A 26,096-nucleotide genomic window follows, 5' to 3' on the forward strand; every position below is an offset into this window, starting at 1 on the left:
CATGAATCAATTTAAACATGAGGGCTATGATTTTAAACTTGACCCTCTGATCCACAGGTAGCCAATGAAGCTAGAATAATAATGGTGTAACATGCTCTCGTCGAGAGGTGTTCAAAACCAACCTGGCTGCAGAGTTCTGCAAAAGCTGCAAAGTTTTTAACATATTCCTCGGAATCCCAAAATATAACAAATTGCCATAGCCCAAAAGTAGTCAGAATAAAAGCCTGGACTAATGTATGAAAATCCATTTGCTCAATGAGGGGCTTAATATGTCTAAGTTGTTTTAACTTGAGATAGCCTGAAGAGATAACACTATTAATTTGCTTCTTAATATTTAATGATGGATTTATTTATTTATTTTATTAAGGCTTTTATATACCGACTTTCTTGATACAAATCAAATCAATTCGGTTTACAATGAACTAAGCAGAATATACAATTAACCAATCAACAAGAGATACGGAGCATACAGTTACATTATAACAAGGAAGCCTTAACTTGGAGTAGGAAAATAAAGAAGGGGTGAACGGAGCAATAAATATATAAATAAAATGAAATAAAATAGAATAAATACTATATACAGAAGAGGGGGCAAGGGGCCAACCTCTCTTTAATGGATATTATGCATGAAAAATTTGGAGAGTTTTGTTTACAGAGATGTGTGGTGTACAATTCTAGATCAGGCAATGGAGTTTGTAGTGGGGAAGGCTTGGCTGAACAGCCATGTCTTTAGTTTCTTTTTAAAAGTTGTTAGACAAGTCTCCAGTCTGAGGTCCGGAGGCATGGCGTTCCACATGGAAGGGCCTGCGGTAGAAAAAGACCGGTCTCTGAGGTTTGCGTGGTGCACTAATTTGATTGTAGGAACGTGTAAAGATCCCTTGTAAGCGTCACTTAAAGGCCTGGCTGTCGAGTGCAGTCTGAGAGGATGAGACAGGTCAAGCGGGGTTTGATGGTGGATATTTTTATGAATGATTGTGAGAGATTTATGGAGGATCCGGAAATTTACTGGGAGCCAGTGGAGATCTTTTAGAATAGGAGAAATATGCTCTCTCCGATTGGTATTTGTCAAAATCCTTGCCGCTGCATTTTGTAGCAGCTGGAGCGGTTTAATGGTAGAGGCTGGAAGACCATGCAGAATGGAGTTACAATAGTCGATCTTGGAGAACAGAATGGCTTGGAGGACGGATCTGAAATCGTAGTGGAATAGGAGCGGTTTGAGTTTTTTGAGTACTTGTAACTTGTAAAAGCACTCCTTAGTAGTGTGTTTTATAAAATGCTTTAGGTTCAGGTGACTGTCGATTAAGACTCCAAGATCTCTGGCGTGTGATATATGTGGAATATTTTGTGATTGGAGAAGTATGGGACTACCTTCTGGAGTAATTAGCAAGAGTTCGGTTTTAGAAGTGTTGAGCACAAGGTTGAGGCTGGATAAGTAGTGGTTTATAGTTTGTAGATGAGAGTTCCATAACCTGAGTGTTGAGTCCAATGATTTGGATATAGGGATTAAAATTTGAAGGTCATCTACGTAAATATAAAATTTGAGTTTGAGGTTTGAAAGTAGGTGGCAGAGGGGGAGAATGTAGATATTAAACAGGGTGGGTGATAGGGAGGAGCCCTGGGGGACGCCAAAAGGAGCATTAGTATGAGGTGATTCCATGTTTTTAATTTTTACCTTATAGCCTCTATTACTGAGGAAAGATTCGAACCATCTGAGGGCTGAACCTGTAATTCCTAAGTCTGAGAGTCGGTTTAGGAGGATGTTGTGATTTACCGTATCAAAAGCCGCAGAGATGTCGAGGAGAGCTAAGAGAAATGACTGTCCTTTATCAAAACCAATATATAGTTGATCCAGGAGGGAGGTGAGGAGGGTTTCCGTATTGTGTTCTTTTCGGAAACCATATTGTGACGTGTGAAGTATATTGTGGTCTTCTAGGTAATTTGAAAGTTGCTTATTTACAATTTTCTCCATGATCTTAGATACAAATGGGAGATTTGATATGGGACGGTAATTGTTGAGGTCTTCCGGGTCCAGGTTGGATTTTTTGAGTATGGGTTTGAGCGTGGCCAATTTGAGCGCGTCCGGGAATGTTCCTTGTGTAAGGGAACAATTGATGATATCAGCTAGATATTTGGATATGTATTCTGGAATGAGAATCAGTAACTTGGAGGGTATTTGGTCCAGCAGGTGGGTCGAAGGTTTCATTCTTTTTATCAGCGATTCTACCTCTAAAGTGTGGGTCGAATCAAAGGAGTCCAATCTTATGTCTAAGTTTGGTAGGAGAACTGTGTCCGGAAGAGTAGGATTTGTGTTGACAGGTAATCTAGCCAGGGTATTGGTGATTTTATTTTGAAAGAATAAGGCCAGGTCATTGGCCTTTGATTGAGCTGTATCGTCAGGGATATTAGGAAGAGCCCTTTTGGTAAGTTCCGAAACATAGGAGAAGAGGGCCCTCGCATCATATAGCATATCGTGGATGCGGTGAGCATAGAAATCTCTTTTTGTTCGGAGTGTTGCTGATCTGTACTGGTGGAGAGTAGTTTTGTATATGGAAAGAGTGAGGGGATTAGAATTCTTCCTCCATTCTTTTTCTTTCCGTCTTAGATTTTGCTTCTGAGTGCGGAGTTCATTTGAGAACCATGGTTGCTTATACCCCAAACTGTGAACGTGATCAACAAAATTGATAGTCACCACCAACTGAAATAATAGGCAAACCCTTTGGTTTTCGCATAAATATCAGCCAAAGGGCCTCAGACTTCTTTAAGTTCAATACTAGAGCATTATTCCGCAGCCAGTTTGTAACAGCCAATAGACAAGTAGAAATCATAGCAAATGTAACTCGAACATCAGTATCAACTTCAAAATATCATCTGCAAAATCTCTATAAAAATATTAAAAGAATCCAATAAAGTATTCAGTGGGCACAAATAAATGTTAAAGAGTCGAGAAGAGTACAGAGCCCTGCAGCTTGCCCCTATCTGATACCAGTCAGAGCATTGAGTACCCACTTGAACTTGCTGATTTCTATGAGATAAGGAGAAGGAAAACCATTGTAATACCACCTCTATAACCCAAGAGGCTAAAGACACAGACCAAAAATCTCATGATTAACTAAATCGAAGGCTGAAGACAAATCCAAATATATAGCAATAACTGAACATCCTCTATCCATAACCCTTAACAAATAGTTATTAACTGAAACTAAGACTGTTTCAGTACTATGGTTTTTACAAAAACCATTTTGATAAGAACATAAGAAAATGCCATACTGGGTCAGACCAAGGGTCCATCAAGCCCAGCATCCTGTTTCCAACAGTGGCCAATCCAGGCCATATGAACCTGGCAAGTACCCAAAAACTAAGTCTATTCCATGTTACCATTGCTAATGGCAGTGGCTATTCTCTAAGTGAACTTAATAGCAGGAAATGGACTTCTCTTCCAAGAACTTATCCAATCCTTTTTTAAACACCGCTATACTAACTGCACTAACCACATCCTCTGGCAACAAATTCCAGAGTTTAATTGTGCGTTGAGTAAAAAAGAACTTTCGCCGATTAGTTTTAAATGTGCCCCATGCTAACTTCATGGAGTGCCCTCTAGTCTTTCTACTATCTGAAAGAGTAAATAACCGATTCACATCTACCCGTTCTAGACCTCTCATAAGGTAAACTATTATAATCATCCAAAATATAATAATCATCCAAAAAATTGCTCAATTGACTAAACACAGCCTTCTCTAGCAACTTCCCTATAGAAATCAAATCAGAAATTGGTCTATAATTTTTTGAGTCTTCACTACAAAGCTACCTCTTTTTAACTGGGTATACCACAGTAATCTTTAAAACATCAGGGACCCTACCCTCAGATAAGTAGGTATTGGTCAATCTAGTAAAAATCTCTAGAAATTCCTCTTTAAGAGAAGTCAAAACCCACATAGGACAGTGATCTAATGGGCATTTAGATGAGCTCAATTGTCCTAACAAAATACTCTCCTCCACTGATGACAAAGTTTCAAAAAAATCTCAACAGGTACCTAATTGTATATCCTCACCAGAACACAAACTGAAGGACACACAATTTATTTCTCAAATATCCAGCATAAATATGAGATGTAATACTGGCCACGGCTGTAGGTGACTTCTTTCACTCAACTTGGAACTCTGTCTAGAAGAAGCTGAATATGTCGAGGAAGTGCGCTCTAAGCGGTGAGGAGAGACCTCATGTGTCCTGGGCACCGACTGAAGAAGCATGGAATGGAGTTGTATACTGCTCTGATCATGGTGCAACGGTGTGTCAGAATTTGCACCGATGTATTGAATTGCATTGAAGGAACTTGCCCTTGGTATACAAAGCACCATGTCATTTCGATACAAAGCTTGACAAAGCAGCACAGTGTATCGCTGGGTGTTTGGATGTATCATTCATCGGCAGCTTCAATGCACCATGCCTCGATGGACTGTGCGTCAAATGTGTCAATATACCTTGCCTCGGTGTGTCATTCATCAATGCACTGAACATCAGGTGCACTGATACACAGTGCTTCTCAGTGCATCATGAATCAATGCACCATATCTCAATGCATTATGCTTCAGTGCGCCATGCATCAGATGTATTGTAGCACCGTGCACCAGTGTTTTCTATGACATAACACGTGCCAAGGAGCTATAGATCTTATGTACCACCAACACTGATGCCCCTCAAAGCTTGTTTCTTCGGTGCAGGGGGCAATTCTTTGGAATGGCACTACTTGGATTTCAAAGCATGTTGCCCCTTGGTGCTTGAGCCGATGGGAGAGGAGCTATAGATCAGCTATCTTCCTTGCGAGACATCAGAGTGAGTACTATGGGAGGAGGATTTACTACGGCTTCTCTGGGCCCAACGCAAACCCTCTATTTTTGCTGCCCTGGAATGTTGGGACATCTGTCCACAGTCCTGGCAGTTAGCCTGATCCTGTTCCGGGCCTAAACAACAGGGAGCAGAGCTCATGCCCATTTGTAATGGACATTATCTGGCAAAAAACACAATTTTTGAAACCACTGACCATAGGTTTTTTTTCTTCCCGACTATCAGGCCGATTCAGTAAAAGTTGCAGGAGAGCGGGCGAGCACCCGCTCTTCTGTGCGCATGATTCAGAGGGGAAGAACATGCAAATTAGGGCCCGCGGAAAAAAAAAAGACGCTAGGGACACTAACGCGTCCCTAGCGCCTCCTTTTTGACAGGAGCGGCAGCTGTCAGCAGGTTTGACAGCCGACGCTCAATTTTTCCGGCGTCAGTTCTTGAGCCCGCTGACAGCTACGGGTTCAGAAAATGGACACTGGCTAAATTGAGCGTCCGTCTTCCAACCCGCGGGCCGCCGGCCAATTTAAATTTTTTTTTTTTTTTAAATTTTGGGGCCTCCGACTTAATATCACTATGATATTAAGTTGGAGGGTGTACAGAAAAGCAGTTTTTTCTGCTTTTCTGTACACTTCCCTGGTGCCGGCCGAAATTAAAATGTGCAGCTTGGCTGCACATTTTACTTTCTGTATCGCGCGGGAATAACTAATAGGGCCATCAACATGCATTTGCATTTTGCGGGTGCTATTGGTTTCGGGGGGATTGGGCGCGCATTTTCGACGCGCTATTACCCCTTACTGTATAAGGGATAAAGCTAGCACGTCGAAAACGCGCGTCCAAACCCTGGCTAACAGTGCGCTCCACCGGAGCACACTGTACTGTATCGGCCCAATGGATGCAGGAAATGTTCCCGAAGGTTCTACTTGGTCACAGCTACAGAAACTGATTAGATTCATCTGACAAGATCTACCTCTGGTAAAACCATGCTGCCTCAGATCCTGTAATCCAATGCATCCCAGAAACTGAACTATCTTCTGTTTTAGCAGTAATTCCATTAATTTATTCACCATCGAGGTCAGACTAACTGGCCTGTAGTTTTCAGACTTCTCTTTACTTCTTTTGTAAAGCTGGAGCCATTCTTGATTCTAAAGAAGGATCAGAGGAGCTGCCAGAATTTTCCTAAGTTCCTTAATGTCTTTAGATGTATCCCATCTGGCCCCATTGTGTTATATACTTTTTTTTTTGCTAACTTCTCACAAACACAATCTTCTGAAAATTGTTTGCCGTCTAACTTATTTCCATTCCTATTTATGTCAGAAAACTGCCAGTTTTCAAGTATTCACAATGAATATGCATGAAATGTATTTGCATTCAATGGTGGCAGTGCATGCAAATGCATCTCATGAATATTCAGTCTGGATATTCTGAAAATCAGCTTGCAGCACTCCAGGACTGGAGATGCTTACCCATGTCCTATTCCAAGCCCTTCGTCAGTGAACACTGAACAGAAATTGAGGAACAATCCCATTTTTGCACTTCCTCCTTTCTCTGATATATTAAAAAAAAAAAAAAAAAAAGTTTTGTTCCTCAATTGAACATATTAGCTAGTTTTTCTTCCACTAGTTGCTTAGCTCTCTTGATAACTTTCCCAGACACTGTTGCCTGTCTTCCTCTTTCTGCAATCTTTTGTAGTTTATGAATGCTAACCTTTTTTTCTTACACTGTCAACCACTTCTTTAAAAAACCCACTATGTCCTCTTTCTCTTATCTTTATTTAGTTTGCAAAAAAAGGTTTGCTGCCCTTACAATATCTCCTTTTCGTTTTTCCCACCTGCTCTTCTGTTTCCCTAGATTTCTTCATCCAGTTACTGCCTCCAACTGAATAAAGTTAGTTTTTCTGAAGTCCAAATCCTTGACTTTGAATGAACCACCTCCATGACATCAGAAACAATCTCCCCATTTTTAAGGACCAGTAACATCTCACGTGACTGCAGTATCATCTCCTCATGTGTCAGCTTGGTTACCAGTTGTCAAAATATTTCCTCTTGCAAGACAATCCAGGACTTTCCTGATTCTATAGTAGATGACACCACTGCTGGGATATCCCAATCAACACTGAGCAGATTGAAATCACCTAGAAGTAGCATCTCCCCTCCATATTAATTTTATAAATGTTTTCAATTAAATCTTTATCCATTTCTTCTGCCTGCGAAGGACGTCTATACATCAGACCAGTGTAAATGAACGTTCCATTCTGTCTGTCTCCTTTGGATCCAGTCAAAAATCCATCCATAGTTTACACTGGGTGGCTGTTGCGTTCATGCCTGCTTCTCGCCCTCGCACCACCCTCTCTACCTGTATGGCGACTCCCTCTGTGCTTGTTGGACGGCTTGGTGCCGTGGCGTCTCCATGCCGCTTCTCCCCAATGTCCCTGGGCTGGCTCGATGCTGCAGATCCGCCATGTTCTTGATGACGTATGGTGCGCGCTCCGAAGTATGTACCAGCAAGGGCGCGAACCTCAGGGTCGTCCCCTGTATTGACATCATCCGCTTCCAACATAAAAGGTCTTTACTTTTGCTAACAACTCGAGTTAGCAAGGACTTCGATTCGGACTCGGATGAGGAGATGAATTCGTCCAAGCTACTCTGGCTCCCTGGATTTACCAAAGGTACCCGCTCCTCGGGGGCCTCATTCTCTTTCTCTATTTCAGATTGCAGCTGGGAACTGGTACTCGCTCCTCGAAGGCCTATGTTCCTGAACACTCTGAAGATTCTCTATTCAACTACAAGCTATTCCAGATACAGATTAGTGTGAGTGACCACCGCTCTTCTCAGAGCTTCCCTGGAACCAGGTATTCGCTCGAGGGTCTAACCCTTTCCAACTACTGAGCCATATCAAGACCTTATGTAAGATATCATCTAGTACTGGCTATGTATAACTGCATATCCTGTCTATTCACTATCTACAGTCTCTTTGCAGTTCGGCAACCTGGGAATCGCAGTTCCAGTATCTGAGGGACTTCAGCCCTGCTGGGCATACCAGCTCACCACTGCCACCTCTGGTGGTTATACTGCTTATCTAATAAAGAACTATCTGTGTCTGTCTCCATACTCCAGCCTAGCCGGTGGTCCCTCTCAGGACTCCCTCCTGGGGGCGCTGTCATCTACCATCGGCCCAAGGATTCACCCTATTTACTTTCTGTTCAGCTGAGCACCATCTCCAGTACTCCGCTGGTACAGATTGCTAACTCTGCAGGCTACATTAACATATTGCCATTCCTTAGTAGACCCATAGGAGGCAGTCCTGCTACAGATTGCTACTCCTCCCCTTCAGGGAGGGAATTCTATCAGACTGCTAATTTCTCTGCTAGCTCCTCCCATCCGCTAGCAGGGTTATAACAGTGGCAATCAGGGTTTACAGCTTCTTTGGTTGCAATACAAAACATAGAACCCTCTTGCCAGGGATAAGTAGATCCTGGGAAATATTTCTTTTGAAGGAAAAAAACTGCTTCCTAGGAGGTCCATTCCGAAATCTCTGAGGAGGGTAGTTCAGATGGGGCAATGGATAGGATCTGAAGCATAGAGTGCTGATCTATCATGCGTACCACTACTTATTTATTTGTACTCATATGCTGCCTATATTTCTTTGACCTTATCTCCAAAGAGATTTCATACACTGAAAGACATCTGTGAACCATTTCTACACATCCTCAGGAATGCATGAAGCCATGAGAGTTTGTAGGCATCAACAGCCATAGCAGTTTCAAAAGAACTGTAGGTTCACCACAAGAAAGGCTCAAAGCCTGTTTTTGTTTTGTTTTTTTTAAGGTTGAACTGCTCTGGATGATGTCTTTGCACAAATGTTACAGCAGGAGATGTTGTGACCTTGTCCCAGACATTTGTAGCAAACCTCGTGATAAGTAATGGACATCATCTGTTTCATTTAGGACAGAACTGAAGCTGCTGGTCTGCGTCTCAGACATGAAGAGGAAAACAGACAAGGTGAAATCAAAACAAGAAATTTTCTTCCCACAGCAGACAGTTTGAAGAAATGAAAATAATGTGACTGAAAGCTTGCTGACACAGCTGAGCTGAAGAAAACAGTGGGCCAGGTCAGTAGATTGACAAAGAAAACATACAAAACATTCCACCCAGAACTAAAGGAACCAACTTTCCATAACATGCATGCATGTTTGCAATTCACAGATATATGCAGATCCAGAAAAAAATACCCCTGGCAGAGTCCTTATCCTCTCTTGAAAATGTGTTTATTATTTATTTATTTGGATTTATTACCCTCCTTTTTGAGTAAGAATTCACCCAAGTGCAAACGTTATTAGGCACTCACACCCACACACAAAGTAACCTCATGTCTTCTTCCCCTTCGGAAAGTGGACTAAAAATGGCAAAAGTGCCAAAAAAACTAGAGAATCTTAGAGAGTTTTAGGAAAATGAGCTTGAAGAAAAAAAAAGATTAGTGTCTTGAGGTCTGTGGGCTGCAGAACAAACAAATGCATCCAACAGTCTCAGAAATCAAAAACAAACCGAGGGAAGCTGCAAGGCTGCTGCAGAGGAAGAATTGCCGCACGTGGGCAGGGAAGGGACTTCTTTCCTTTCCAGAAAGTTCTGGAACAATCTGTCTGTTTGGCACAGAGTACACTCACATGACTCAAGCGTGCAACTTGGGAAACTGGTTGTCTTCTGAGAATGTGCATGAAACACTGCAGTGTGATGTGATTGCAACCACTTACACCAAAAGGGACCCAACAGAGACAAACTAAGGGAAAAGATACAGGACTATTTTCAAAATTATCATACTATTAACAAAAGAAAGAGTTTATGACATGGCAGCCTGCTTTTCTACACTCTTTTACAGAATCATCTCAAAATTATGTAACAGACCATTCATTTCTAGTAACCACAGGGTCTGGTGACGTAGTGTCAAAATAGGTTTTAAAATGTAATGGTGAAAGTAGCCAGAAACACATCCAAATAGTATATACAATTCGATTTATGTGGCTGAAGTGTGATCTGGAAAATTGCTGTTAAAGCAAATTGCTTTTTGTTTTGATGTTCTTATGTTGTATTTCATCAAAGTTTGAAAGCAAAGAGGAAGCATCTTGCTTTATTCTTTAGATATATTTCTGGGCCAATCTCCCCACATACTTGAGGTATTTAAAGAATGAATGAAAATGCATTAATAAAGCCTAGCTAAAAGGTAGGAAAGCAGCTCACAATGCTACCAGTTCTCTAGGTTTGCTCAGTGTTTATACTACTACAACAGCTCAATTTTATAGAAGAACACTTTACCACAGGATGTTGCTGGCACAGGGAGTGAATTGGATCTGTAGCCCAGTTTTTGGCGCATGGCAAGTACAGACATGTCTGGCACTTTCCCATGCCTGTCCAACAGCAGTGTAAGGATCACCTTCTGAGCTTCGCTGAGGAGATGTCGTCCTGGGAACACAGCATGAAGATTCAGCTGAGCAGCCAGTTCAGTGGGCTATCTCTTTGACTGGACTTTCAGCGCCATGCATTAGTCCTTCCTGGGGGTTTATTCTCTTTGCCATCAGCAGACTGTACAGCTGAGGTGTGGGGATGCTCTGTTCTCTCTTCCTGAAGAGTTGCAGCACTAGCTTCTGGCAGGCGTTGACTGAGGTCCTCAAAAACTGTGGAGGATTCCAAAACAGTCTGGGGAGAGGATCCGCTCCCTCTCTTCTCTAACTGCAGATATGATGTCTTAGCTACCTCTTTAAAGAGAGATGTTTTGGTATTACTGCTGACCCCCTCTTCAACATTCTTCTTGGTCTCCCTGCCTTTCTCTCCAGTGCTCTTCTCACTCTCCATCTCCTGACTCAATAGCCTTCCAATATCGGCAGATTTCACTTCCCGGTTAAAAATGCCCAAGTGTTGGGTGAGCCGGTTCTGAGTTATAATAACTGGCTTGGAAACACATGTGCCTTTAAGAGCTGTGGCAGATGGTGGTCTGGGCACACTGTGACAAAAGTCCGGATGAGAGAGGAACATCCTGGGAACAGGTCCACTGTACCTGGGTTCTGAAACTTTACCAAACTTGGCATTGTCCCGCTCACGTTTCGTTCTCCTGCGTTTAACCTTGAGAGGTTTCTGTCCTGTTACTGTGCAATGCTGCTGAGGCGGCACCTTTTTCAGGGAGCTTGGGGCTGGTGGTGGCACCCATAGATTTGCTTCCTCACAATGGAAGGGTTGAAAGACAGGGTTGTTGTCAGCATCTTTTCTCCCATTATGGTCAGTCATGGTGGCAACAGCAGGAGGCCGCCTGTAATATCAACAGATTTGTCAAGGAACAGATAGCAAACATATCCTTTCAGCACAACACTGTACAGCTGAAGTAAATGTTAAGAAAAATGGTCAGTGAACTATAAGACCCATCAGTGATACAGTAAATTCATTTTCTCCTTCTGATATGAACTAATTGTTTTGCTGTAAACAACTTTTCTCTAAGAAAGGATCAAAGGCAAAAATAAGCTATTTTATAATGAAAGCAAACTGTCCTGCAGGTCCAATGCTGAAGAAAAGGTCCAGTAGAGTATTTATTGAGTTTATCTTTATGTGCCCTAAAAATATCCCCCAGCTGTCAGAGTTTGCTGGTGGATTCTACTGGTTTTCTGCAGAAATAAAAACAGTACCATCTGAAAGACTCAGCTGTGAGAAAGGGCATACTGAAACAATCAGCCCTTAGCAGAAATGCAGGCAACTTATATAGTCAGGACTGACTGCTAAGCTACAACACTCCTTGTGCCAACTGGGTCAATGCAGCAGGCCTGATGGTGGCAGGGTCCTGTGCGGAGAAGCCACGGGGGATCTTGGAAGCAGGATGTTCAGACAAACAGCCACACTAGTATCTATTTATTTATTTAAGGTATTTTTAGACCACACTATCAGAGTTTCTAGTTTAAATTATTACATGCTTGTGGTTAGACATGGGAAGAAAAGGAATTGTGGATTTAACTAAATAGGAGAGCTTGTATGTTCATCTACCCAAAAAGGTAGAGTATAAAGGAGAAAAGACAAAAACTATCCTGGATAGGAGAGACATCTTATAATCGGTCAAGCTCTTGGCAGTGTGGGCAGGACTAAAGTGGGCAGACTGGATAGACCAGATGGTCCTTTTCTGTCTTTATTTACTATGTCGCCTGATGAATGTTGGCAAAAACTTAGGACATGGCTCTGGTCTGTCCTTTGGGACAGAATATATAAACTTGACTTCCATCTTAAAAACCTTACATATTGTTTTTCTTTTTTGGTTAAACTGGTGAAGACTGACACAATGTTTCTGGGTTTTTAGCATTTTTCTAAAGGATCCAGGAGAAATCCTAAGTGAATTTTTGCTTGATGTAATGGTGCTGCCACCTATAGTCAGCATGCCAACAATGATCACTGTTTCTAGGGAGCGTGCATATAATATCAACACTGAAAACAGGAAAATGCACATAACAGAGGATTAAACATAAAAAAATGATGACAAATAACCATATAGTCCCATCTAGTCTGCCCATGCTTCCAGTCTCTTAACTCAGCTATTTATGCAGTAGGGGTGTCTTGTTATCACTAGAGTACATAATTCAGAGCCACAGACCCTTTTGGTCTGAAAACAAAATCAACCTTTCATTCCCTTTAAAGAGCTACTGCAGACTTATTTTTAAATATTAATTATAAATAATACTGTAAATGAATACTGTAATCACTATAGGAAGCTATAATTCTGGTAACAGCTTCAGTTTTTAAAAAAAGGCATTGTTCAGACATTTTTCCTGCAATAAACGAAAGCACTTATTAGCATCGCTGTCTTTGGCTGTCTATCCAGATGCATGCCTGTATTTAGGCCATTTTCCATAGAGATATTGGCATGAAATTTGCTAGAAGAGATTCATACTAAGATTCCAGCTCTCCTACCACATCTCATGCAAATCCGTCCATGAAGAGAGGTCCAGACAGATATTCAGGAACCGACAGACAGACTGTAAATATGAGTTATCTGAGGATGGTGAAAAAAGCCCACAGATAAGCAGAAGACACGCTAACAAGAATGAAGTCATAGAAACAAAGAAGTGTATATATAATGTCCTGCAGATGGGCACACTGAAGCAACAGTGAATTTGATGTAATTTAAAATTCTGGATGGAAATTACAAAATGAGAAATTACTACTTACTTGATAATTTCCGTTTTTTAGGCTAGAAAGATGAATCCAGAACCAGTGGGTTATACACCTCTACCAGCAGATGGAGACAAAGCAAAGCTGACACCACAATATATATACCCCTGTAATGACATCAACCCGCTAGTATTCTCTGCAAAAGCCAACTGTGAACAGACTAAACAAAAACTTGATTAACACCAGATAACCATTCCAGTACTCAGTCAATGGGAAACACTGAGCGCAGACAAAGAATATATTAACACTAGTCTAGGGACTGGATTAACATTACCAGTAACCCCTGAACACGTAGCCACACAGGAGGACACAGCACAATTATTCGGCAGCCAAAGGCAGGAAGCTGGATTCATTTGTCTATACTAAAGAAAAGAAAATTATCAGGTAAGTAGTAATTTCTCATTTCTTAGCATCTATACAGATGAATCCAGAACCAGCAGGATGTATCCAAGCTACTCCCAAATAAGGCGGTAGGCTGCCTGTGGTCCAGGCAAAACCGCATGTGCAAAGGCTGTCTTCCTTTCAAGAAACGGGCCACATCTGGCTGAGCTGACAAGGGTCTACCATTCACATGACCCCTGAAACAGGCAAGAATCGCTACCAGTAGCTTTAATGAATTAAGGGCCAAAAACCTGCAAAAATTACAAAATGAGCAGGATCTGAACCAAACGAGGAAGAACCTCAATAAGCCTCAAACACTCACCAAACCCGCATATAGACTAAAGACGTGGAGAACGTTCTAGCTCCTAGCAAGGTGGCAATCACCACAGTAGAATATTCATGCTTCAGCAAGCAAACCCTCTCAAGGGCCATACCGTAAGACAAAATAGAGTCGGATCTTCGTGAAGAACAGGCCCCTGCCACAACAGATCCCTATTCACTGGAAACCAGAGGGGGGTGGGGGGGGGGGGATCTACCAGGAGCCTTCACAGATCCATATACCATGGTCTCCTGGGCCAGTCTGATGCCACCAGAAGCACCATCCCTCTGTGACTTTCAACCCTCTGAGACATTCTGCCTAACATGGGCCACGGGGAAAAGGCATATAGCAGCTTGTCCTCTGGCCATTCCTGCACGAAAGCATCGATATACAATGACTTTGGATCTCTCTCTCCTGTGACTGAAGAATCGAGGAACCTTGGTAAAAGTCGCCAGCAGGTCCAGAAATGGCAGACCCAGCGATCCACTATTAGCTGAAATGCCTCATTTGACAATTCCCATTCTCCTGTGTCCAGTCTCTGTCTGCTGAGAAAGTCTGCTCCTACATTGTCTTTTCCTGCAATGTGTGAAGCTGAGATCTACCACAGCGGGACTGTGATAGAAAGAGAAGATCTCGATTGTTATGGAGTCTCAATTTAATGGACCCTTGGGCCGACCTGCAAGAGACTGGGAAAGGTATTCAATGTCTCTGGTACACCGCAGGCCGGGAGGCAGATGTTCAGGCAGGACATAGAGGTGCTCTTCACCTTGGAAGCTGGTGCTCCCCCGGGAGGAGCCTGTAGGAGCCCAGCCGCTGGGACTTAGGTGAGGCTTTGCCCTTGGAAGCCGAAGCCCCCCCGGGAGGAGCCCGTAGGAGCCCGGCCGCTGGGTCTTAGGCGGGTTGATGATCTTGAGACTGGAGCGGGCAGGCTGATGAGCAGGACTGAGAATTGGAACCAGACTAGAACAGTAGACAGGAACTGTAGCAAGACTCGGGTACTGGAACCAGGTAGGAACTGTAGCAAGACTCGGGTACTGGAACCAGGCAGGAACTGTAGCAAGACTCGGGTACTGGAACCAGGCAGGAACTGTAGCAAGACTCGGGTACTGGAACCAAGCAGGTACTATAGCTGGCAAGCATGAACCAAGCAGGTACTGTAGCAGGCAAGCAGGAATGGAGCGAGTTCCAAGGCAGCTCACTCCGGGGCACGGAGCAACAGGGAACCGGTAGGTAAGCCCGTTGCAAGGCCCAGACTGAGTGTCCGCGGCCGGCTTATCAAGGCCGCGGCGTCTGATGTCAGGAACTGGGCGGAGTCACCACTGGCGGGAAACGGCCTAGAAAAGCACCCAAGTGGCGTGCGTGCGCGCGGGCCTAGTAGCAAGTGGTCCATGGGAGGCTTCCTGGGGGCACGGCCCTCTCGGGGACGCCGCCGAACAGGCCGTGAACTAGGCCAACAGAAGCGGGAACAGGTCCAGGAACACGGAGGTAAGGGTCTGGTTGCGGCGCTTGCGGCCAGAACCGTAACATCAATTCGCATATAAGGTACGTTTGAAAGCTTTTTTCAAAATTGAAAAAGGATATCCTCTCTCTCTAAATTGAGCCAGCATCTGCTTGGCTTGAACAGTAAATTCAGATTTAGATGAGTATAATCGCTGAAGCCTTAAAAACTGACCGAAGGGAATATTATTTTTCAAAGTAGAAGGATGGTGACTATCGAAAGATAGCAAAGGGTTGCAGTCCGTTGGTTTCCTGAAAATAGATGTGGTAAATGTTTTAGAGTCAGATGAAATCAAAATATCTAAAAATGAAATACTTGAACGATGAATATTAAAGTTAAATTGTAAGTGATCATTAACAGTGATTCAACCAGTCTAGAAACAAGAAAAATTGGATATCTGTGCCTTTCCAAATTAAAAGAATGTCATCAATGTAACGAAGCCAGAGGGAAATAAACACAGACTAGTTCAAGGGATATATGAATTTCTCCTCAAAGTCAGAGACATAAAGGCAAGCTAAACTTGGGGCCATCATAGCACCCATTGCGGTTCCCTTAATTTGCTGGTAATAAACGGATTCAAAAAGAAAAAAAATGTTGAGATTACTTACCTGATAATCTCCTTTTCCTTAGTGTAGACAGATGGACTCAGAACGAATGGGTATAGTATCCGCGTGCTAGCAGTTGGAGACGGATCTGACGTCAGCACGGGTGTATATATACCCCCACAGGAAGCGTAGCAACTTAGTAATCTTCCTTGCAAAAGCTGTTATTGATGTGTGTACTGACGCTCAGTGAAAAGTGAAACAGGATTCCCCTGACCGATTGATAGTAGCTGGAGACCGCCAGCATTCCCAACCGGAAGGCGTTGACACTGGTAGAGTGTACGCTCTTATGGAAACAAATGACATGGCTTACCTTGAATCGGTGAAACCCATGTACACAGGCAGCTGGGCGGGATGCTGAGTCCATCTGTCTACACTAAGGAAAAGGAGATTATCAGGTAAGTAATCTCAACATTTCCTGGCGTGTAGCCAGATGGACTCAGAACGAATGGGATGTACAAAAGCTTTACTCCCAGCCTGGGCGGGAGGCTGCCTGAGGACCATGTAGTACCGCCCTCGCAAATGCTGAGTCCTCCCTGGCCTGGACATCCAGACGGTAGAATCTGGAGAAGGTATGGAGGGAGGACCATGTCGCCACTTTACATATTTCTGCAGGCGACAGCATCCTGGATTCTGCCCAGGATGCCGCTTGTGCTCTGGTAGAATGAGCCGTGACTTGTAGAGGCGGAGACTTCCCGGCCTCCACGTAAGCTGCTCTGATAACTTCTTTAATCCAGCGGGCGATGGTGGGCCGAGAGGCCGCTTCCCCTTGTCGTTTCCCGCTGTGCAGGACGAACAGATGGTCTGTCTTTCAGACGTCTTCTGTCATTTCCAGATATCTGGGCAGTATTCTGCCTATGTCGAGATGGCGTAGCAGACGCCCTTCTTCAGATTTCTTCAAACCCGCCGTAATAGGCAAGGATATAGTTTAGTTAAGGTGAAACTGTGAGACCACTTTAGGTAGAAAGGAGGGAACCATGCGAAGATGGATAGCCTCTGGAGTGATTCTCAGAAAGGGATCCCGGCAGGACAGTGCTTGTAGCTCTGAGACGCGGTGCGCTGAACACACCACCAATAGGAACACCATCTTCAAGGTTAGAGAACGAAGAGACAGGCCCCGAGGGGGTCTGAAGGTGGATCCCGCGAGGAAATCCAAAACAAGGTTGAGGTTCCACAAAGGCACTGGCCACTTTAGTGGTGGACGAATGTGCTCGACTCCTTTCAGGAAGCGAGAAACATCTGGGTGTTTGGCAATGGTCTTGCCATCCCTCCTGGGACCATAGCAAGACAGCGCAGCCACCTGAACCTTGATGGAGCTGAGGGAGAGACCCTTCTGAAGTCCATCTTGCAGGAAATCCAACACAATAGGGATCGTGTTCACATGTGGATTGGTGCCATGAGTGTCGCACCATGCCTCAAATACTCTCCAGATCCTTACGTAGGTGAGGGAAGTGGAAAACTTGCGAGCTCGGAGGAGTGTATCTATCACGGGCTCTGAGTAACCTCTTTTCTTCAGTCTAGCCCTCTCAATGGCCAGACCGTAAGAGAGAATTGAGCTGGATCCTCGTGGAGGATGGGACCTTGACGCAGAAGGTCCCGGAGAGGAGGCAGGGGAAGAGGCTCCCCTGCCAGTAGTCTTCTCATGTCCGCGTACCAGGGCCTTCTTGGCCAGTCTGGTGCCACTAGAACTAGGCCCCGGTGTTTCCGAATCTTGTGGATGATGGCACCCAGCAGAGGCCACGGAGGAAATGCGTATAGCAGAGTCCCTGGAGGCCATGGCTGAACCAGGGCATCGATTCCGTGTGAGAACGGGTTGCGCTTGCGGCTGAAGTATCTGGGTACTTGAGCATTGGACTTGTCCGCCAGTAAATCCATGTCCGGAATCCCCCAGTGATCTACAATCATCTGGAAGGCTGTGGGTGACAGCTGCCACTCTCCCGGATTTAGGCTTTCTCTGCTGAGGAAGTCTGCCGTGGTGTTGTCCTTCCCGGCAATGTGGACGGCGGAGATGTCCTGAAGATTCGCCTCTGCCCAAGCGATCAGTGGGGCGATCTCCAGAGATACTTGTCGACTTCTGGTTCCGCCCTGACGGTTGATGTATGCCACTGTGGTGGCGTTGTCGGACATCACTCTGACTGCTCTGTTCTTCAGTCTGTGAGCAAATTGAAGGCATGCCAATTGGACTGCCCGAGCCTCTAGACGGTTGATGTTCCACGCTGACTCTTCTCTGTTCCACCGCCCTTGTGCGGTAAGACCTTCGCAGTGTGCACCCCAGCCGCTCAGGCTGGCATCTGTGGTGAGCAGAGTCCAGTCCACGTGGGGGAGGACATCTTCGACCCCCTGCTCATGTGGTTGGACTGCAACCACCACCGTAACTGGGTCCTTACCCTGGCAGGCAGAGGTAGGTGCGTGGAATAGTTCCGTAGACAGGGGCTCCAGCGAGAGAGCAGGGAGTGTTGTAGAGGTCTCATATGGGCCCTTGCCCAAGGTACCACTTCCAGGGTGGATGCCATGAGCCCAAGAACCTGCAGATAATCCCAAGCTATGGGCCAACTGGCTCCCATCAAGTACTGGATACGCGTCTGAAGTTTCAGCCTTCTCTTGGCAGTGAGACTGACCGTGTCTGCCTGGGTGTCGAACTGTACTCCCAGGTATTCCAGTGACTGGGAAGGCTGTAGGCAACTCTTGCTGAGGTTGATTACCCAGCCCAAGCTTTCCAGGAGGGCGATCACTCTGTCGGTTGTCCGATGGCTCTCCTCTCGAGATTTCGCCCTGATCAGCCAGTCGTCTAGGTAGGGATGGACCAGAATTCCTTCCCGTCTGAGTGCCGCTGCTACCACTACGACCACCTTGGTGAAGGTCCGCGGTGACGTGGCCAACCCGAAGGGCAGAGCCCGGAATTGGAAGTGGCGTCCTAGAACCTTGAAGCGTAGGTAGCGCTGATGATCCGGATGGATCGGGATATGCAGATAGGCTTCCGACAAGTCTAATGCCGTGAGGAATTCTCCTGGCTGTACTGCGGTCTTGACGGAGCGCAGAGTTTCCATGCGAAACCTCGGGACCCTTAAGTATCGATTGACTGACTTGAGGTCCAGTACAGGCCGAAAGGTGCCCCCTTTCTTGGGTACCATGAAATAAATGGAATAGTGTCCAGAATTCACTTTCCAGGCAGGTACTGGGATGATAGTGTGCAAGGACAGGAGCCTCGCCAGGGTAGCTTCCAATGCTGCCTTCTTGTGTATGGGACATGAAGATTCTACAAACTTGTCCGGAGGGAGATGATGAAAGTCCAGATAATATCCCTCTCTGATAATGGCGAGGACCCACTGGTCCGACGTGATCTCGACCCATCTGGGGTAGAAGAGGGTTAACCTGCCCCCTATGGCTCCGTCCCCCAGATGAATCGGCGGATTCTCATTGTGAGGCGCGGCCGGGACCTGAGCCCGGGCCTGCTCCCCTCTTGCGCTGCTTGGTCCGAAAGGACTGATTCCTGGCCTGAGGACGTGGCGCCTGGTAGCAACTCCTGTAAGGAATGAAGCGCTGTGAACTCCTGCCCCTGGAGGGCCTTGGAAAGGCGTGCTGGTTCCTTCTGAACCGATCTTCCGGCAGTCTAGGCACTGGAGAGGCGCCCCATGTACTGGCCAGTTTATCAAGGTCGCTGCCAAATAGGAAAGAGCCCTTAAAGGGCAATCTGGTGAGGCGTGTCTTTGAAGGCGCATCGGCTGACCATTTCCGGATCCAGAGCTGCCTCCTGGCAGCTACGGAGGATGAGATCCCCTTGGCTGTTGTTCGGACGAGGTCTGATGCAGCATCCGTGAGGAACGAGAGAGCTGACTCCAAGTCTGCTGCTGGCGCATTGTTCCTGACCTGTGACAAACAGGAACGCGTCACCACTGTGCAGCAGGTTGCAATCCGCAAAGATAGAGCTGCCACCTCAAAAGTCTGTTTCAGAATGGCGTCCAGTCGCCGGTCATGAGGCTCCTTGAGGGCCGCCCCCCCCTCAACTGGAATGGTAGTGCGCTTGACCACAGCACTAATCAAGGCGTCCACCTGAGGGCACGCCAGCAGCTCCTGGATAGCCGGTGCCAGGGGGTACATGCCTGTCAGGGCCCGACCCCCTTTGAATGAGGCTGCTGGTGCAGTCCATTCTAAATCTATCAGTTGCTGTGCTGCTTGCAGGAATGGAAAATGGTGGGCTGTAGGACGAAGACCTTCCAGCAGGGGGTTCTGCGCAGAGGGTACCGTAGCACTAGGACCTGTAATATCCAACTCCACCCGACACTGAGACACCAGGTCGGAGAGATCCTCCTTAGGGAAGAACCGCCTCATGGTTCTATATGGCTCAATCCCTGGGGGAAGGTCCCCCTCGTCCGGGAGTTCGGACTCATCCGGTGAAAACTCCTGGTCTGACTGATCTGGGCTGTCCAGCGGCGGGAGGTCCCGCTCACGATAAGGGCGTGAGGGACCAGGAACAGGATCCGCAGGAGCCGCCACCGCAGCAGCCGCCGCAGTCGCAGCCACCGCAGAAACCGCAGGAACAACCGGAACAGCAGGAACAGTGGGAACAGCAGGGCCTGGACAGGAAGCCGTTTGCATCTGTACAAAGGCATGAATCCCCTGAAAGAGATCCACCCAGGAAATTGAAGCAGCCTCTAATCGCCGGGGTACAAGATCCCCCGGGATTCCCGATTGGTCGAGAATGCCCGCTAAATCCGGGGTAGCCCCCGGGGAACTGTCAGCAAATCGTGGCTGAGACTGGTCCTGGCCCGAGGGTCCCACGGCCTCCTCACATTGGGCACATAGGGAGTCTGGCTCTTCACTGTGCGTGGCTCGAAGCTGGCATGCAGAGCAGAGGCCGAGGGCTTTAATGCTGGAGGCAGGCGACGCCCCCGCTGAAGACGCTGAGGCGTTCTGTTCCATTGAAAAGTATGCGCTGAATGAAAAGCGGCCACAATATACGCTTAAGAGAACAGGCGCACAATAATAATATGCGGCAGCAATATGCGCGTAGTACAACAGGCACTCAATAATATGCGGCAGCAATATACACTGAATACAATAGGCGCACAATGAGAATATGCGGCAGCAATATGTGCTTAGTACAACAGGCGCTTAATAATATGCGGCAGCAATATACGCTGAATAGCTTTCAATAGGCTCTCAGCAATAAGCGGTTAGCAATACACGCTCAATGGCATTCAATAGGCTCTCAGCAATATGCGGTTAGCAATACACGCTCAATGGCTTTCAATAGGCTCTCAGCAATAAGCGGTTAGCAATACACGCTCAATGGCATTCAATAGGCTCTCAGCAATAAGTGGTTAGCAATACACGCTCAATGGCATTCAATAGGCTCTCAGCAATATGCGGTTAGCAATACACGCTCAATGGCATTCAATAGGCTCTCAGCAATATGCGGTTAGCAATACACGCTCAATGGCATTCAATAGGCTCTCAGCAATATGCGGTTAGCAATACACGCTCAGTGGGTATGCAATATGCACTCAGTAATAAGGCAATATACGCACAAAGAGGAATAGAGCTGCGCCTATTACGGGCGCTCAATACCTGAACAAAGCCCACAAAATGGCGCCCTCCACGGCGTGCCACGCCGCCGATCCTCTGTTCCTCGGAGACCAGAAATAAGAGATGTACGCCTTACCTGATCCTCGGTGCTTCCCGGCTGGAACCCGGGCGGTCTCCGGCTGCGGGGGGAGAGGGCAAGTACCTTCACCGCCGCATTTGAGGATAATCACCCGCTGCCTCGTCCACGCCGGGACCAAGGCGCCTCGTATGCCTCACCCGAACCCTCGCCCGGGGGCTATGTCCCTGCCGCGATTCGGCCACCGGACCGAGGACTTAAACCTCCGGGGGATCACGGAAATCACCCCGGGAAACTCTACTGGGGGAGGGACCTTAGGGTATCACCGCAGGAGTGCGGGGCTCGATGTTGTAGAAGTTGTAGTTGAAAGAAAGTAGAAAGTAGAAAATAGAAAGTAGATTTGGAAAACACGCTCAGCGAGCGTGCAGGCTCTCCAAACTGCTTTGGAGATGGAAATTACTAAGTTGCTACGCTTCCTGTGGGGGTATATATACACCCGTGCTGATGTCAGATCCGTCTCCAACTGCTAGCACGCGGATACTATACCCATTCGTTCTGAGTCCATCTGGCTACACGCCAGGAAATTTGTTGTTAAGGCAATTCTGGTTATTGTGACCAAAAAATCAGTGTAATGATCACTTACAATTTAACTTTAATATTCATTGTTCAAGTATTTCATTTTTAGATGTTTTGATTTCATCTGACTCTAAAACATTTACCACATCTATTTTCAGGAAACCAACGGACCGCAACACTTTGCTATCTTTCGATAGTCACCATCCTCCTACTTTGAAAATGGAGAGATTACTTGCCTGATAATCTCGTTTTCCTTAGTGTAGGCAGATGGACTCAGCACGAATGGGTATAGTGTGCTCGTGCTAGCAGTTGGAGACGGATCTGACGTCAGCACGTAGTACATATACCCCTGCAGGAAGTGCAGAAGCTCAGTAATCTTCCTTGCAAAAGCATTATGGATATATGTGTGACTGACCGATTGATTAACTGAACATGATTAACCTGACCGATTGACAGTAGCTGGAGACCGCCAGTGTTCTCAACCGGAAGGCGTCGACACCCGGCAGGGTGGATGCCCTATGTAAGGAAACATGGCTTACCTTGAAACGGTGAATCCCCATATATATTGGCAGCCGGGCGGGATGCTGAGTCCATCTGCCTACACTAAGGAAAACGAGATTATCAGGTAAGTAATCTCTCCATTTCCTAGCGTGTAGCAGATGGACTCAGAACGAATGGGATGTACAAAAGCTAGTCCCGGACTGGGTGGGAGGCTGCCCGGGGTCTGTTTAGGATTGCCCTTGCAAATGCTGTGTCCTTCCTGGCCTGGACGTCCAGACGGTAGAATCTGGAGAAGGTATGGATGGAGGACCACGTTGCCGCTCTACATACCTCTGCAGGCGACAGCATCCTAGTTTCTGCCCAGGAGGCCGCTTGTGCTCTGGTAGAGTGAGCTTGACTCGTAGAGGTGGTGGTTTTCCCGCTTCTACATAGGCCGCCTTGATAACTTCTTTGATCCAGCGAGCAATAGTCGCCCGTGAGGCCGCTTCTCCTTGCCTCTTCCCACTGTGAAGGACGAACAGGTGGTCCGTCTTTCGTACTGTTTCCGACATTTCCAGGTATCTGGAAAGCAGCCTGCCGATGTCGAGATGACGCAGTATTCGACCTGCTTCCGATTTCTTCAACCCTTCCATGGTTGGCAAGGATATGGTTTGGTTGAGGTGGAAGTGTGAGACTACTCTGGGTAAGAAGGAAGGAACCATGCGAAGATGGATAGCCCCTGGGGTGATTCTGAGAAACGGATCGTGGCAGGACAGAGCTTGTAGCTCTGAGATGCGGCGTGCTGAGCATACGGCCAGCAAGAACTCCATCTTCAAGGTTAACAAACGGAGGGACAGGCCTCGGAGGGGTCTGAAGGTGGATCCCGCTAGGAATTCCAAAACTAGGTTGAGGTTCCACAGGGGCACTGGCCATTTCAGTGGCAGGTGAATGTGTTTGACTCCTTTCAGGAAACGTGAAACGTCTGGGTGTGTGGCAATGCTGTTGCCGTCACACCTGGGGCCGTAGCAGGATAGCGCTGCCACTTGAACCTTGATTGAATTGAGGGACAGACCCTTCTGAAGCCCATCTTGCAGGAAATCCAAAATGATGGGGATTTTAGCGGCTTGTGGCTTGGTGCTGCAAGTTTCGCACCAGGCTTCAAATACTCTCCAGATCCTTATATAAGTTAGTGATGTGGAGAACTTGCATGCTTGGAGGAGTGTATCTATTACCGACCCCGAGTATCCCCTTTTCCTCAGTCGAGCCCTCTCAATGGCCAGACCGTAAGAGAGAATTGAGCTGGATCCTCGTGGAGGATGGGACCTTGTCGCAGCAGGTCCCTGTGAGGGGGCAGGGGTAGAGGATCCCCTGCCAGTAGTCTTCTCATATCTGCGTACCAGGGTCTTCTTGGCCAGTCCGGGGCCACCAGAAGAACTAGGCCTCTGTGCCGCTGAATCTTGTGTATAATGGCGCCCAGCAGGGGCCATGGGGGAAAGGCATATAGCAGGATCCCCTGAGGCCATGGCTGCACCAGGGCGTCGATCCCATGGGATAGAGGATCTCGCCTGCGACTGAAGTATCTGGGTACTTGAGTGTTGGACCTGTCCGCTAGTAGGTCCATGCCCGGAGTCCCCCACTGATCCACAATCATCTGGAAGGCCGTGGATGACAGCTGCCATTCCCCTGGGTTTAGGCTTTCTCTGCTGAGGAAGTCTGCCATGGTGTTGTCCTTCCTGGCGATGTGGACGGCGGAGATGTCCTGGAGATTTGCTTCCGCCCAAGCCATCAGGGGGGCTATTTCTAAGGATACCTGTCGGCTTCTGGTTCCGCCCTGTCGGTTGATGTATGCCACCTTGGTGGCATTGTCTGACATCACTCTGACTGCTCTGTTTCGAAGTCTGTGGGCAAATCACAGGCAGGCTAACCTGACTGCCCCTGCCTCTAGTCGGTTGACGTTCCACCCCGACTCTTCTCTGTTCCACCGCCCTTGGGCGGTTAGCTCTTCGCAGTGTGCTCCCCAGCCGCTCAGGCTGGCATCTGTAGTGAGCAGGGTCCAGGTTGGGGAGGACATTTTTGACCCCCGGCTCGTGTGGCCGGGCTGCAGCCACCACCGTAACTGATTCCGTACTCTGGCCGGTAGAGGTAGATGCACGGTGTAGTTCTGTAATTGTGGGCTCCACCGAGATAAGAGGGCGCGTTGTAACGGTCTCATATGAGCCCGTGCCCATGGTACCACTTCCAGAGTGGACGCCATTAGGCCGAGGACCTGTAGGTAATCCCAAGCTGTGGGCCAGGTGGTGCTCAGCAGAGTCTGTAAACGATTCCGGAGTTTTGATCTCCTCTTGGAGGTCAGGCTGACTTTGTCTTCCTGAGTGTCGAAATGGACTCCTAGGTATTCCAGTGACTGCGAAGGCTGTAGGGAACTCTTGTTTGTGTTGACTACCCATCCTAGGCTTTCCAGAAGAGATATAAGTCTGTTGGTTGCCCGGTGGCTCTCCTCCGGTGACTTTGCCTGATCAGCCAATCATCTAGGTAGGGAAGGACGAGAATTCCTTCCTTCCTGAGTGACGCCGCCACCACTACTATTACCTTGGTAAAGGTCCGCGGCGCGGTGGCTAACCCAAAGGGTAAAGCCCGGAACTGAAAGTGTTGTTTCAGGACTTTGAAGAGTAAGTAGCACTGGTGATCCCGATGGATTGGGATATGCAAGTAGGCCTCTGACAGATTCAGGGATGTGAGATACTCCCCTGGCTATATTGCACTTCGGACTGACCGCAGAGTTTCCATGCGAAATCCTGGGACCCTTAAGTGCCGGTTGACTGACTTGAGGTCCAGGATGGGTCTGAATGTGCCCCCCTTCTTGGGTACGATGAAATAAATGGAGTAATGCCCAGAATTTATCTCCCATGCAGGCACTGGGATTATGGCTTTTAGGGACAGGAGCTTCCACAAGGTAGCTTCCAGAGCCGCCCTCTTGAGGGGTGGACAAGGAGATTCCACAAACCTGTCCGGAGGGGGATGAAGGAAGTCCAGGTAATACCCTTCTCGGATGATGGCGAGGACCCACTGGTCCGAAGTAATCTCGACCCATCTGCGGTAAAATAGGGTTATCCTGCCCCCTATGGTCTCTTCCCCCAGATGGGTTGGCTGATTCTCATTGTGGGGTGCGGCCGGGACCCGAACCCGAGCCGGTTCCCCCCTCTTGTTGTGCCTGGTCCGAAAGGACTGGTTCCTGGTCTGAGAACGAGGTGCTTGGTAGCTAGTCCTGTAGGGGTTGAAGCGTTGAGAGCTTCTACCTCTGGATGGCCTAGGAAAAGGGCGCTGGTTCCTCCTTGACTTGTCTTCTGGTAGACGGGGTAATGGAGAGGCGCCCCATTTGTTAGCCAGTTTCTCGAGGTCGCTGCCGAACAGGAGGGATCCCTTAAAGGGCATTCTTGTAAGGCGCGTCTTGGAGGAGGAGTCGGCCGACCAATTTCGTAGCCAGAGCTGTCTCCTGGCTGCCACTGAGGATGACACTCCCTTGGCTGCTGTACGAACTAAGTCGGAGGCAGCGTCAGTGAGGAACGAGAGAGCTGATTCCATTTCTTCTCTCGGGGTGTTGTTCCTGTC

At 47.1% G+C, this 26,096-nt stretch overlaps 1 protein-coding gene across 2 annotated transcripts in view; it reads right to left on the reverse strand.

Annotated features, from left to right (window-relative positions):
- Nucleotides 1-26,096, reverse strand: part of LOC115075828 — a 256,128-nt gene that overhangs the window by 184,041 nt on the left and 45,991 nt on the right. For both annotated transcript variants that reach the window (XM_029576649.1, XM_029576648.1), the window contains exon 2: nt 10,144-11,131. In XM_029576649.1, the coding sequence (XP_029432509.1) occupies nt 10,144-10,216 (73 nt within the window). In that variant the 5' untranslated portion in view covers nt 10,217-11,131. The remainder of the gene's footprint in view (nt 1-10,143; nt 11,132-26,096) is intronic.

The sequence above is a fragment of the Rhinatrema bivittatum genome, chromosome 14, assembly GCF_901001135.1.
Source record: "Rhinatrema bivittatum chromosome 14, aRhiBiv1.1, whole genome shotgun sequence".
NCBI lineage: Eukaryota > Metazoa > Chordata > Amphibia > Gymnophiona > Rhinatrematidae > Rhinatrema > Rhinatrema bivittatum.